Raw genomic sequence first — 15,494 nt, 5'->3', positions numbered from 1 at the left:
TTGATCCTAACCCAATACATGAACTTATGGGGTTCTGGATCAACACATATATCACCCACACTACAGTTCTGCCATGTTTCCTTCTCCTTCAACTCATCTACTCTATCTTTGCCATTACCTTTGACGCACCTTGTCTAGCCATCACGCCTTCACCCTCTTTAGTCATTATCTGACGTATGGGTTAAGAGCCATCTACCAATTGGCTCTGATACCAATTGTTGGTGCAGTGGAAGCGATCGTTGCGCAGCGTTGGCCACAAGCAATCAAATAAAGGCATAGAATAAATTAGAAGAGAAGAAACAAGAGAATTTGTTAACGGGGTTCAGCCAATTATGCCTACGACCCCGGGAGCGCTGAGCGGCTACCAAGATATTATTAAAGAATAAGGATTACAAACCCTAGCACACCCATGGGCCCACCTGCCCATGGGGTGTTTCTATTAGGTGCTTATATCTGGTGCACATTATAACAAGGGACTTGAGTCCAATATATAACATTGATTACTCTACTCTATTCCAATACTAGACAATGTAGGACTAATACAATAACATATTTCAAGCATTCCCAACAGAGGAAGAGTAAGATTCATTGGCAGAGGTGGTTCTGGAACTTAAAGGAACAATTAAACAAAGATTTGGACCTATTATGGAAGGGAAAGACTCACCACTGAGACCTGATACTTTATGCATGGCTTCCCTCATACTATGGCAAGTCTAAACTTGCTTCTAGAACTGTGAATAGCATTAATGCAGAAGGATCCATCACACAACTAAAAGACATTAATTCGACAACGAGTGACATAAGCAGGCTAGTAACCAATTAAGTCATGAGAAGTATGCACAACTCAATTCATTACGTCAATGTGTTAAGATTCAATCAAGTAAGCACAACATCAATATGATGATCTTGCATCAGAGAGTGACCATGCTAAGGCAACCAGCAATGACAATGAGCCTCCTCATGCCAGTATGTCGGGTAAAACATCCCTTTGGGTTTTGGATACTGGAGCAACAAACCATGCAAATCTTATCCTTTATAACTTTACCAATTATCGATCCATTAAATCCGTTACCATTAGGCTTCCAAATGGATCAACTACTATTTCAAGATATTTAAGCACTATCATTTTTTTTATAAATTGCCTTTTCCTAAGTGAGCATAAAACTAAGTCTCCTTTTGATATGATGCATTAGGACAAATGGGTTCCCTTTCCTTTATTTCTATAAATGGCCAAGGATATTTCCTAACCATTATTGATGAATTTAATAGATATATATACTTGGTTTTTTTTAATAAAGTTTAAGGCTGAGACTCAACAACTAGAGCATAATTTTGTGAAAATAACCCAAACTCTATTCCACAAGACCACTAAGGTCATTAGAACTGATGATGATGTTGAATTCCTAATGCACTCCTATTACTGAGCATTTGAAATCACCCACCAAACTTCTTGTATTGAGACTCCTCCGCAAAATTCTATAGTTGAAAGAAAGCATAGACATTTGTTAAATGTCACTAGATCCTTTTTGTTCCAATCAAATATGTCTAAGAGTTTTTGGTCATATGTTGTAAAACATTCTGTCTATCTCATTAATAGGTTGCTTAGTGATGTTGTAAAATGTAGAACTCCCTATGAGCTTTTACATGATCAAGAACCTATCTTTCTTGACATAAGGGTGTTTGTAAGTATGTTTCGCCTCTATCCTAACTAGCTACAGATCCAAACTTGATGTTAGAGTTAGGAAATGTATTTTCTTAGGATTTCAGACTGGGACAAAAGAATTGGTCCTCCTTGATCTCCAACAGGAAACCTTCTTTTCATGAAATGAGATTTTTCATGAACATTTTCTTCCTTATCATACTAAGTACATTTAATAAGCTTGTGTTACAAAAGATACAAGCATTGTCTTGTGAGAATAATGATCTCACATTTTTAGAATACAATTCCACTCCTTTGGATATAAGGGATCTAACTCATGAGGATTCTCCTCGCATCTTGGTTCCAGCAAACATAACTCATGATTCTCTTCCCGTCAACACTACCCACATTCAATCCTTATCCCCTTCATCTTTTAATAATGCCAATGCTCTTAGAAGGTCTACTAGAACTAGTTATGCCCCATCATATTTGCAAGATTTTCATTGTAATCTTACTTCCACTACTTCTTCTAATACCTCTAACAGAATTAAGCATCCTCTTTCTTTTGTCTTGTCCTGTGGCAAGTTGTCATCCCAACAATTGAAGTATACTCTATCCATTTCTACCAACAATGAAATCAAAAACTTGGTCCATTGTTGATCTAAGGTTAAGGTAATTCAGAATGAATTAAATGCCATCGAATTGAACAAAACTTGGTCCATTGTTGATCTTCCCAAATAGGTTTCCTATTGGTGCTAAGTGGGTCTGCAAAATTAAATATCACTTTAATGAGAGTATTGAAAGATATAATGCCAAGATTGTTGCTAAAGGTTACACCCGAATTGAAGGGATAAATTACTTTGATACATTTGCCCTATGGTGAAACTCACCATATTGAGACTCCTCCTTGCTATTGCATCCTCACAGAATTAGAAATTACATTAGTTGGATGTAAATAATGTTTTTCTCCATTAGGATCTTGATGAAGAGGTTTATATGGAATTGCCTCCTGGAGTCATTCCAACCAAGTGTGTAAGTTACACAAATCACTACATGGCTTAAAACAAGCCAGTAAGCAATGGTACAATAAACTATTTCAACTATTTTCAATGTCCTCATGGTCACTCCCTCTTTACAAAGAGTAGTAGAACCAAATTCACTGCTCTTCTCATGTTTGTGGATGACTTGGTATTAGGATTTACTGATGATTATGAAATTAACTTTGTTAAAAACCATTCTCACACTCTTTTTAAAATCAAAGATCTTAGACTTTGAAATACTTTCTTGGGTTAGAAATCTCTCGTTCTCACTAAGGCATCACCTTATGCCAAAGAAAGTATGCTCTTAATATTTTTCTTAGACGATGGTTTTCTTTCAGAAAAACCACTCTCAACTGCCCTGGTCAAAGCAACTAAGCTTCACTAAAAGGATGGTGATCCTTATTCTAATCCTGCTCTATATAGAAGACTAGTTGGGAGATTATTGTACCTTACCAATATCATGCAAGATATTAGCTATGTTTTGCAACTGCTAAGTCAATTAATGATTAATCCAACACAATCTCATTACAAAGTGTTGACTAGACTACTTAGATACATTAAGTCTTGTCCAAACCAAGGTTTGTGGTATCTTGCCTCATCGACTCTTCAATTAAAGGCATTTTCTGATTCACTCATATCATGAAAATCGAAGAAGCAACAAACTGTTACAAGATCTTCATCTAAAACATAATATAGAGCCTTGGCTACCACATATTGTGAGATTCAGTGGCTCACCTTTCTACTCATTTCCTTTTCAATTCCTTTTATATGTCCTGCTCTTTTACATTGTGATAATACTTATGTTTGTTATATTGCTAATAATCTTTTTTTTATGAAAGAACTAAATATATTGATAATGATTGTCATGTGGTGATGGAAGGACTTCAACAAATTCTCTTCCATCTACTGCCTATCCCAACTTTAAAACAGTAAGGAAAAAACTTGACAAAACCTCTTTATCCAAGTTGGGAACTCTCAATATCCACTCCCCAACTTCAGAAGAGCTATTGAAGAAACACAAGCCCAACTCCTGAGCCCATTGTTGCAAGCCCATACGTACATGTCTTCTTCAATATCATGTCTACAACTAATGCTATATACACGTTTTTCTTGCAAGAACATAGCATGTGTTCTTGCTTTCTTGGCTTGTGGATTTTGCCTATATTTGTTTTATTTGATCACCCAAGAGTATGAGATAGATAGTTAGTTGGTAGTTAGTGATAGTTAGCTAGCTTTGTAACGGTTTTCATTCATTACTTAGATTAAAAGTTTTATTTCTTTTGTATAAATAAATCATTATTGACTTGCATATTACTTAATAATAAGGTATTACTTTCAGATTGGCAATAAGGATCACCAATTATAATACTATAATTGTATCGTTTTGAATGTAAGGAGGTCAACCATACTGCAAGGAAATTGAGGGCTAACGGACCTTTGCCTGGTGGAATCTGATTGAGATTAAGCCTAAGAGTAAGTTGATATCCTTCTCTGGCAGGTTTAACAATCTCCACAACTTCAGGACATAGTCTCTTTACCATTTCAATTGTGTAAGAAGAAATTTCATTTTGTAGGACTCCATGGCAAAGAGATGGTGTTGATATTGACAAGTAAGCTACTAGTGGATTGGAAGCTTGTGACTGAAATGTAATAATACAAATAAATTAATGCAATGTGAATCATGTCAACCAAATACGATCTGATTGATAATATAAAATTGAGTAAATACCTAATGTAGTTCCTAAAAAATTTCACGTTTATGAGTTTGGTCTCTCAAAATTTTCATGTATACTAGTTTGGTCCCTCAAAAATTGAAAACCTAAAATGATTCCAAAAATATCAAATGTTGGTCAAATTAGTCATTTTATATGTGTTTGTTATACTTGATAGAGACTAATTTGATCCTTAAATGGACTAATTTGACCTACATTTGATATTTTGGGAATCATTTTAGGTTTTCTAAATTTTGAGGACCAAATTGGTAAACGTGAAAATTTTGAGGACTTAGCATAGCTATTTACAAATTGCAATATTTTGTTCAAATGAAAGGCTGTGTTTATGGTTACCTTCATTGTCCAATTCTTAGAGTTTGCAATTCTAGGAAATTACATGTTGATTCTGTTTAACGAGTTTAATCTAAGACAAAGGATAATAAATAACAACGACAATTCATGCACTTACCTGAATATGATACTGTACTGATCCAAATTCACATAAGTGATGATCAATCTCCAAAGGCTTCTCAGCACTGTCATGAGATGGACAAACTATTAAAAATGAAAGAGCATGAAGAGAATGTAGAAATGGACTAATTGTCATTGATGATGAATAGTGAATCAATATGACTTATATATGCAAGAAGAAAAAAAAGCTTATAAAAACAAGCAACTAACAATATCCTAACTAACTAATTTCTAACTTCCTAACCACCAATCATCTTTTAAAAATAACCTCTAAAATATCTTTAATACATAAGTTCGTACAATTTTTGTAAAGAGGATTACTACTTAAGCAACTCGCTTATGTAATTATAGTTTTTGACAAATGATAAGTGGTTTTTTTGGTACTATCAATGATATTCTCTCACATTATAGATAAGGAATTAATTCCTTTCGGTGTGCGTGATTGTCCCTCCCAATAAATGTCGCTCACATGAATCAAACTCTTAACATTTTGATCGTCCTGAGAATCTAGTGGACCTTACACTATTAGACCAACACTAGTAATGACAAGTAGTGTTACTTGTGTATATTTATTGGTCATTTAAAATTTTCAAACGTAAGTGCAATATGGTAATCAGTTAATGATATTTCAATTTCTGACCCACCAATAAACCACATTCTTTAACTTCCAAAATTTTATCAAATAAAAGTGCTTTGACGAAGCAGATACCCTATTTCTTTCAAGTACTATCTCTTATGTGATGTTCAGATCGAGTTTTTACCTTAGGATGTTTTATGGTTTGAACCACCAGTATTTTCCGTGAGAAATTAATAGCATGTTTATACTTTATAACGAAATTAATAGTGAAATAATTTTTTAAAATAAAAAATAGGTTGTATACTAATGTATAGGAGTTAGATTTATGTTCGGTGCATGAACAGACATAAACAAACAATCATGTGGGCCAAAAATAATTACCACTATGTATGTATTTATTTAGTTCAGTTAAAATGTTTAGAAAATATTAGCCCAAAAGAGAAATAGCCATTACCATTAAAAAGAATCAAGAATAACATTTTTTCCACCAAGATACCCCCTATCATTAAAATGAGATGTTATCAAAGGACATAGCAGCTCACTCTCACACTCACTCTCCTATGTATCAACCAAGACAACCAGACCAAGGCAGCACTGATCAACATGGCCAAAATTGTCAACACAGAAACACACATCAATCTGACTCAAGAAGCCTGCAACATCCTGAACAAACTAGCACCAGGAATCACACATGGACTAAACATAGAAGGCAAACTAAAACAAGACACCAAAAATGGATCAGACATAGAAGGCACTCTAGACAAACCAACAGTAACCCAAGGCATAATCAATATAAAAAAATCAACACACCATGAACATAGGACAGGGGAGTCAAAGAAGACATGGACCAGATATCAATATTTTGCCCGAATCAGTGGCTGCAAACCAAGCAGTTCGTAATTAAGGCATTGCATTCCAGCCATTACATCTAATATTTTCTTATATTATTAGTTTTATGTATTTGGAATATTTAACATGTGCCATTAAAGGTAGTTAGAGAATTAGTTAGTAGTTTTAGTTAGAGTTGATTCTCATTCACATTAGTTTAAATATTTTCATTCTCTTTTGTGTAATTCAATTCAGATTTTGTAATCTTCTTCATATTCAATTAATAAAAGTGTTGAGGTATTATTCATTCTTTGTTTTCAAATTCTTCATCTTCTTGGATTGCCAATCCATTTTGTTAGAAGATTCTTCACTTTCTTTGATGGTATAAGAGCTCTTCTATAAGAGCTCTGCTACATTCAATAATTACACCATGGACTCAACAAATCCATTTTCTTCAACCTCAACACATTTGACATCAGATCCTGCACAAAACCCCCATTCTCCATATTATGTCCATTCTTTTGAAAATCCTACAAGTCCCTTGGTGTCACCATTGCTGAACGGTGAAAACTATCACTAATGGACATGATCAATGAAAATGAGCCTCATATCCAAGCAAAAATGGGAATTTGTAGATGGTTCCATCATGATGCCACCCAAGACAGATACCTTATGTCGTGCATGGAAGAGGGAAAGAACATTATCATATCTTGGATAAATAGACTTGTCACTCTCTAGATAGACAAGGAACATGGGGTATGGGAATAACTGAATGAGAGATTCTCACAAGGTAATCTTTTTAGAATAGCAGAACTACAAGACTCAATAATAAATTTTAGGCAAGGAGATCTTAATGTTGGTGAATACTTCACTGGACTTAAGATCTTTTGGGATGAATTAGACATCTTTAGACCATTAGTTAAGTACTCTTGTGATGCACTTACACATAGAAATGAGGATAAGGCAATAAGTTTCCTAAAGGGGCGGAATGACACTTACAATGGGGTTAGATCCCAAATCATGCTCATGGATCCCCTTTCCAACATGAGTAAAATTCTTTCACTTGTCACATAGCAAGAAACACAAATTCATGATCACAACACAGGATCAAAAGTAATGACACTATCCAAGAATCCTAGAAGGGGGAACCATTCAAGCTGATCATACAATACCAACAGAGGAGTAGCAAGAGGAAATCTCAGTGCATATGGCAGTGGAACATGAAGCAGACCACCCTCATCGACAAAATTTTGCACTCATTGAAAAAGAATGGTCATACAATGGATACTTGTTACAAGCTGCATGAGTTTCCTGCAAATTTTCCATTGAACGGATGAGAACAAGCCAATTTGACATAGTCTACCACTATAGATGAACATGAAGGAAAGGCAAGATGGAAACAAAACATCAAGAAGACAAGATCTTTGGGCTAAGCAAACAAGAATGACAGGGCCTTGTGACAGGTTACAACAAACACCAAATACACAAAGACTTGATGAATGCTCAAATAAAGGTGATCATTACAATGCTCTCTCTACCAGTTCAGCATAGATAATTGAACAACATAAAGTTAACTCTAAACTTGGTTCAAAATTCATGCACTGGATATTAGATAGTGGTGCTACAGACCACATCAATTGGAGATTACTAAACTTTGATAGCTTTAACAAAATAACACCAATTAGGGTCAAATTACCAAATGGTAATGAAGTTACCTCACACATTTATGGAATTGTCTCTATTATGCCTAATCTGACTTTGCATAATGTTCTTTTATTACGAAGTTTTTCATATAATCTGCTATCAACATCTAAACTCACTCATGACTCTCCTTGTACTTTATCCTTTAATGCTTCTTACTGTATCATCCAGGAGAGGATCTCTTTGAAGAGGATTGATACAGATGAGGCTTCCAAGGGGCTATATGTGTTAAAGTCCACAAAGTTACATATGAAGTAAATTCTTTAGATACCTGTAATCCTAGCTTTCCTACTTCAAATTTGTGGCACTATAGACTAGGACATGCCTCTCATACATGTATGAACATAGTCAAGACTAATTTTCCCTTTGTTAATTCTAATAAAGAGAAATTGTGTGAAGTTTATCATATGGCTAAGCTGAAGAAACTTACTTTTCCTGGTAGCATCGCTCATTCCTTAGCTTGCTTTGATTTAATTCATATTGATATATGGGGGCCATTTCCTATGACATCTTTACATGACCATAAGTACTTCTTAATTATTGTAGATGATTTCTCTAGGATTAGTTGGATTTATCTTATGAAAACTAAGGGTGAAACATCACAAATTTTAGCAAAATTTATACTTATAATTGAAACTCAATTCTCTAACAAAATCAAAACTATAAGGAGTGACAATAGTCCTTAATTCACTATGAAATCCTTATATGCAAGTACAGGAATTCTACATCAGACTTCTTGCATATACACTCCTCAACAAAATGGAGTTGTTGAGAGAAAGCATCAACACTTATTGAATGTGTCTAGAGCTCTATTAATACATAGCAATCTACCTAAGCTTTTCTGGTCCTATGCTATTAAACATGTCACTCACATAATCAATCTCTTACCTACTCTTGTCTTGAACAAGAACGCTCCTTATGAAATTCTCTACAACAAGCATTCTGATTTACAACACCTTAGAACTTTTGGATCACTATGTTATGTTAGTACCAGTGGCGGATGATTATAGGGGCAGGTGGGGGCTGCTGCCCCTCCTGAATTTTGCATACATGAACATATTTGTTGCCCCACAAAATATGTCAATCCATGTGATGCTTGAAAAATACTTATATTATTAAATTTTTAAATTATAAAGTACATTTTCTCAACCAAGCATAACAAGTGATACATAGATTAATATACTTTTTTGAAACAAAACATACTACTCTCCACTTACCTACACCCAAACGATATTTTTATGAAGTAACTCATTAAAGCTCACACATTCCTTTAATTTCTACCTTGATAAATAAATGTAGTCTAACTTGTTTGTCATTCTAAAAATTATACATAAATGGATCTAATTCTTTTACATGTGTAGATGATGATGTTGCTTATAATATATGACTTCATTTGAGTTCGAAAATACTTTACACATAATGAAAGAGATTATGTATGTATTGATAATATATATCATAAAAATTCATTTAATATTAATAATATATGTATTTTTGTCCAACAATTATATGCTATGAATTTTAATGAGCAAGAGAGAAGATTAGTTTGAGATGTCAATTTCAACATTTTATTCTTGGTGTTATTAAGTCATTCAAGTTTGAAAAACTCTCAATATGTTGTTAGTCGTGTCTTGTTTTATCAAATTGTTCATCTTATCTTAACTATTGTGGTTCGGCTAACATAAATATCATTTTCAACAATGAAAACAACCAAACAAAATTAGGTAGGAAAATAGAAGATAAATTTATTGTATACAATATAGTGATTAATATTGAAAAGAAAATAAATGAAATTTTTACCACATGTGCAATTAATTAACGTGTAATTAAATATTATTGTCCCTCCTAAAGTTTAAGTTAAGATCCGCCACTGGTTAGTACCCAATAACACTCTAGAACTAAGTTAGATCCTCGTGCTGTAAGATGTGTTTTCTTGGGATACACACAAGGTCTTAAATGTTACATAGTTATGAACCTACGTACCAAAGCTCTAGAAGTAACAAGAAATGTTGTGTTTCATGAGACTATCTTCCAATATCAGTCTCAATCCACCCCTAACATACAGCCTGATATGACTATTGATCATAATGGTGCATCTACTGATAGAACCTGTGAAGATATTTTCCCTCCCATCAGGCAGAATAATGTTTCCAATTATGATAATTCTGCTACTAATGAGCATCAACCTTTATCTCAATCTCTTGATCAACCTGGGGATATCCCTCTTAACTTAAGAAGAAGCAATAAATCATCTAGGTTCCTAGCTACCTTCAAGACTATCATTGTGCCCTTCTTAATAACAATACTTACCCACTCAATCTCAGTACCTTTTGTGTAATTACCTTTCTTATCACAACCTGTCTATACCATCCCAAAACAATGCCTTTTCCATCTCTACTCATACTGAACCAAGATCATATTCCCAAGCCATTAAACTTCCCCATTATTAGGATGCCATAAACACTAAATTAAAGGCCTTACAAGACAACCATACATGGACTATCATTGACCTTCCACCTGATAAAACCCATATTGAATGCAAATGGGTTTTCAAAATCAAATATCAAGCTTATGGATCAGTTGAGAGATACAAGGCAAGATTGGTTGCTAAAAGTTATACATAAACAGAGGGGGTAGACTACATAGAAACCTTTTCTCCTGTTGATAAAATCTCAACTGTTAGGCTTCTCCATGGGACCTCAATGAAACTTTTTTTATGACTCTCCCTCCTAGCCTCACTTCACTCAACCCAAACCATGTCTTCAAACTAGAGAAATATCTTTATGGTCTCAAACAAGCTAGCAGACAATAGTTTACAAAACTGTCTAGCTTTCTTCTTAAGAATGGATACCATAAGGCAAAGGTGATCACTCCTTATTTGTCAAATGGATTTCTTCTATATCTATCAGTGCAATATTAGTCTATGTTGATGACATAATTCTCACTGGAAACAACATGAATGAAATCAATCACCTGAAACACATTCTGCATCAAACCTTTAAGATCAAAAACTTAGATAACTTACAATTTTTTCTAGGCTTTGAGATTTCCATAAACAACAAAGGCATCTCTATGAATCAGAGAAAATATGTCCTCGAGATCATCTCTAATATTGGTATAATTGGTTGCAAACCATCATTTACCTCTATGTTTAATGACAAACACTTTCACCAAGACTCTTATGATCCTTTCCCTAATCCCTTAGCCTATAGAAGACTCATAGGAAGACTCATCTACCTTACAAATACTAGGCCTGACTTATGCTTTTCTGTTCAACAACTTGCACAATTCATGGCCAAACCTACTACAACTCACCATAATGTTGCTCTTAAAGTTATTAGATATATCAAAGGCTCTCTTGGTGTTGGATTGTTCTTCTATAACACTTCCATTGTTCAACTTAAAGCATATAGTGATAGTGATTGGGTAGTATGCCCATATACTAGAAGTTCTACAACTAGTTTTTGCATCTATCTTGGGACTTCCCTTATATCATGGAAGTCTAAGAAAGAAAAAACTATATTTAGGAGTTTCCGTGAGGCTAAATATAGAGCAATGGCCATAACTAGTTGTGAGTAACTTGGTTAATTTACTTGCTTTAAGATTTACAATTTTCTTTTAACTTGTCTGCTTTACTATATTGTGATAATCAATTAGATATTCATATTATCACTAACCCTGTATTCCATGAAAGAACCAAGCATATAGAGCTTGATTGCCACATAATCAGTGAAAAATGTATTGCAGGTAAAATCAAATTGCTTCCTATCCCTTCTCACTTACAATTAGTTGATGCAAAAAACCAAACCTTTGGGAGCCAAAGATTACTCATCAATTCAGTCCGCCTCATAAACATTTGTGCCCCAGCTTGTGTGTGGGGGTGGGGGGTATCAAATGACATAGTAGCTCAACCTCACACTCACACTCTCTTGTGCATCAACTAAGACAACTAGACCAAGGCAACACTGATCAACATGGCCAAAATTGTCAACACAGAAACACACATCAAGCTGACTCAAGAAGCTTGCAACACCATGAACAAAATAGCACTATGAATCACACATGGACCAAACACAGAAGGCAAACTAATACAAGACACCAAACATGGATCAAATATAGAAGACACTCTAGACAAACTAGCAGCATCCCAAGGCATAATCAATATAAAAAATCAACACACCATGCATCATTATGAAATTAATCCTGAAGTGCGGTGGTTGTTAAGTAATGATTTTGTAACTAAAGTTTGCATAATGAATAATTTTTTTGTATTAACCAATGGTATCCTATGTAACCAACTCCAATTAGATACATTCGTTATGCTTTTTTACTACTTTTCCTTCATATCTTATTTATTCTATATGTTTCTTCTTATTATTATTTTAACCATGTTTTAAATTTTTGTGTTGTCTTACCATTGTTTTATAAGTATGCCACATAGTAAACATGTGTTCACGTTAAGAACTTTTTATTTCCCTTGTTCTCATTATATATTGTCATCTTACTTTTTTTTGTTTTTATAATACTTATCTCTTTTTTACTCAAAAGAAAGATAGAGGAGCACGAGTATCACCTAAAATAATTGTTTATTTTCATTATTCTGTTCTACTTAGAACATCATCATATAAAAATGTATTTTTCAAATAAAAATTAATTACGTTATATTTTTAGAATAAACTATACTTATATCCTATGAAGCATGGATTCGTCAAACACCATCACGTGTCGGTGTCCGACACGTATCTGACACAGATACGCTCGGATTCGCGAAAGATATGTATCCATAGAGTATCCAAAAATTAAAAAAATAAAATAAAATAAAATAAATATTAAGACACGTATTCGATTCGTTTTCAATAAAATATAGGATATATGGATTCGTCTTCAGTAAAGTATAGGATATATAGATTTGTTTCTAAATAAAATAGGATAAGATAGATTCGTTTCCAATAAAACAGGATAAGATAGATTCGTTTCCATAAAACATGATAACATAGACTCGTTTTGATTAAAATAGGATAAAATATATTTGTTATGGAGGACAATGATTTTAGGATAGACTCGTTTTCATTAAAATAAAATAAGATAGATAGATTTGTTATAGAGAGCAGTGATTTTAAATTTTCATATTTTTTACTTTGAATATTTTGATTTACACTTATAATTTTATCATATTTTATGTGTTTTTATTATTTTATACGCGTATCCTAGAACGTATCATATCCTGTATTTTGGAAAAAATACATGTCGAAGTATCGGATACGTATCATACCCGACACACGTATCAGTATCCGTTCTTCATAGCTTGTATCCATAATTTTTAGTGAAATTACACAAAAAATATTCCTCCATTTTTACACATACACAAACTGCTAATTTATATACATACATTACTCTGTTGTCTACTCATGCACGAGAAATAAATGTAATTTTTTAAACAAAAAAGTGATAAATGTAATTAAGTTAAAAAATATGGTATATTGTGTAGACAAATCTAAGTAATATATTAGTCAATGCATCTTCATTATTTTTTGTTACAAAATACTTCAACAATTCTAAAGAGATATTGTTTAAAACAATCTAATATTATATCTTAATGAACCAAAAATAATGAAGAGATGTTGATTGTATACTATTTAGATTTGTCTCCATATTATATCATATTTTGTTTAACTTAATTACATTCATCACCCTTTTTATTTAAAAAGATTACATTTATTTCTCACGCATAAGTAGTAGTGAGTGTAAGATATATATATAAATTAGGGGTTTGTGTAGACATAAAAAATGATATGTGATTTGTTTAATTTCACTAAAATTTCTGGGAGTATCATTGTAATTTATTTTATTGTTAATAATGTAATTATCCCATTAATTAACCTTTTTTTGCACTCTTTCCCTCCTTAACTAAAACTGAGATGAAGAAAGAAAAGAGTTCAACCAAGGATATATAAAAAATTAAACCATGTGCATATGTTTATCACGCTTATTTTTAAAGAACCTGCATGATAAGTCTAGAAAATAATGGGTAATATTTCCTTAACCTAATTAATTTTCATGTATGAACTCCTTACCTGTACAGTCTGAGAAGGATTTGCTTCAGAGCAGGGGATGATCTCTCTATGCATGCCATTCTATTAGAACTATCTTCTTTCTCTCTTTAGATTATGTGAATGGTTGTGTTTAAAGTGAATTACTATAACATATACAATGTGAGAGTCACTCAACTATATTTTCTGATGTATGAACTTTGAGTAAAATGTAAGTTCATTGTTGTAATCATGTTTGGTAAGCTTTGAAGCAAATCCACATAACCACTCTCTTCCACTCAACAAACATTCTTTTGTTCGTTTCCTTTCTTTGTCACTTTCCCTTCTCTTTCACTCCTTCTAATATTGAAAATACATTTTTCTTTTATCACACACAACTCACATGTAATTAGTAGAATAAAACCACATATAGTACACTCATGATGATATTAATTAACTAGCAACCTAATATTAATATAGTTGCATTGACCTCTAAATTTTTTGAATTGTGTTCTATAGATCCTATTTTATAAGAGAAGAAAAACACATACTCTAAGAATAATTTAAAAAAACTGCTCCACATCTTGTTATTTATTCTATAAAAATTTAAAGATCTATTGACTAATTCATAGAATGGACGACTAAGATATGAAATATATTTTTTAACTTGAGAAAGTGGATCTCCTCTCCTTTTATAATTAGCTAATGGACAATGACAAGCAACCATCAAAGTGAAAGATTGTTGTAGCAGAATATTACTCAAAGGGATATTGCAATAAGGACATTATGTCGATATTCACTGGATTGTCTTTTTGTGATGTCCAAAAGAATCCAGAAGGATTTCTGTCTTTGCACAACGTTTAGCCCCACATTTGCGAGCTGAAGCAGACTATTGCCGCAAAATGACAGCAACACCGCACCATACCATACCACACCACTTCATTTTGTTGTTAGATGCTACCATTGTTAGACATAGATGTTAGCTTAGCCATTAAAAAAGACAGCAAATATTGGATACGGTGTAATAATTCATGATGTTAATTGAATGTCGTCCGATTAATTTTTTTTATAACGGTTCAGGGCCTTCTTATTTTGCATTTCTTTTCATACGTCAATATTCAATGATTTTTTTAAAATTTTAGTGTTCAGATCTTATTATACACTTGCACGAGTCGCTTCTTTGTTTATGCATAATGCGCAAATAATATACATATATTTTATAACGTCAATAAATCATATATCAAACTATTATATTTTTTGCATTCATATAGTTGCAATATTAACATTGGTTATGGAGGGTATATGTATAATATTAACATTTATATATGCATTTGTATAAGCATTGATTTGTGGAAAGTATAATTATATAGAGTATTTGATTCTAAAATAACTCAATAAATAAAATTCAAATTGTATTGGATAATATCTCACCTCTATATTCTCTATATAAAATTATAAATATAAAGACTTCTTTTTTGCATCATATTTTTTGTGATTACA

The 15,494-nt window shown here is 32.9% G+C and overlaps 2 protein-coding genes across 3 annotated transcripts in view; both read right to left on the bottom strand.

Annotated features, from left to right (window-relative positions):
• LOC109337081 (actin-related protein 2/3 complex subunit 2B) overlaps positions 1-14,198 on the bottom strand; it is a 23,644-nt gene extending 9,446 nt beyond the window's left edge. For both annotated transcript variants that reach the window (XM_019573959.1, XM_019573960.1), the window contains exons 1-3: positions 14,040-14,198; positions 4,861-4,927; positions 4,115-4,319 (exon numbers count right to left, since the gene is read on the bottom strand). In XM_019573959.1, the coding sequence (XP_019429504.1) occupies positions 4,115-4,319; positions 4,861-4,927; positions 14,040-14,098 (331 nt within the window). In that variant the 5' untranslated portion in view covers positions 14,099-14,198. The remainder of the gene's footprint in view (positions 1-4,114; positions 4,320-4,860; positions 4,928-14,039) is intronic.
• Positions 14,199-14,790: 592 nt separating this feature from the next.
• LOC109337085 (heterogeneous nuclear ribonucleoprotein 1-like) overlaps positions 14,791-15,494 on the bottom strand; it is an 11,570-nt gene continuing 10,866 nt past the window's right edge. Inside the window, exon 4 of the mRNA XM_019573963.1 lies at positions 14,791-14,873. Within this exon, the coding sequence (XP_019429508.1) occupies positions 14,791-14,873 (83 nt within the window). The remainder of the gene's footprint in view (positions 14,874-15,494) is intronic.

This window comes from Lupinus angustifolius, unplaced genomic scaffold, assembly GCF_001865875.1.
Source record: "Lupinus angustifolius cultivar Tanjil unplaced genomic scaffold, LupAngTanjil_v1.0 Scaffold_1_1094, whole genome shotgun sequence".
NCBI lineage: Eukaryota > Viridiplantae > Streptophyta > Magnoliopsida > Fabales > Fabaceae > Lupinus > Lupinus angustifolius.
Note: the sequence above shows the minus strand (reverse complement) of the source record. Positions and strands in the feature narration are given on the sequence as shown.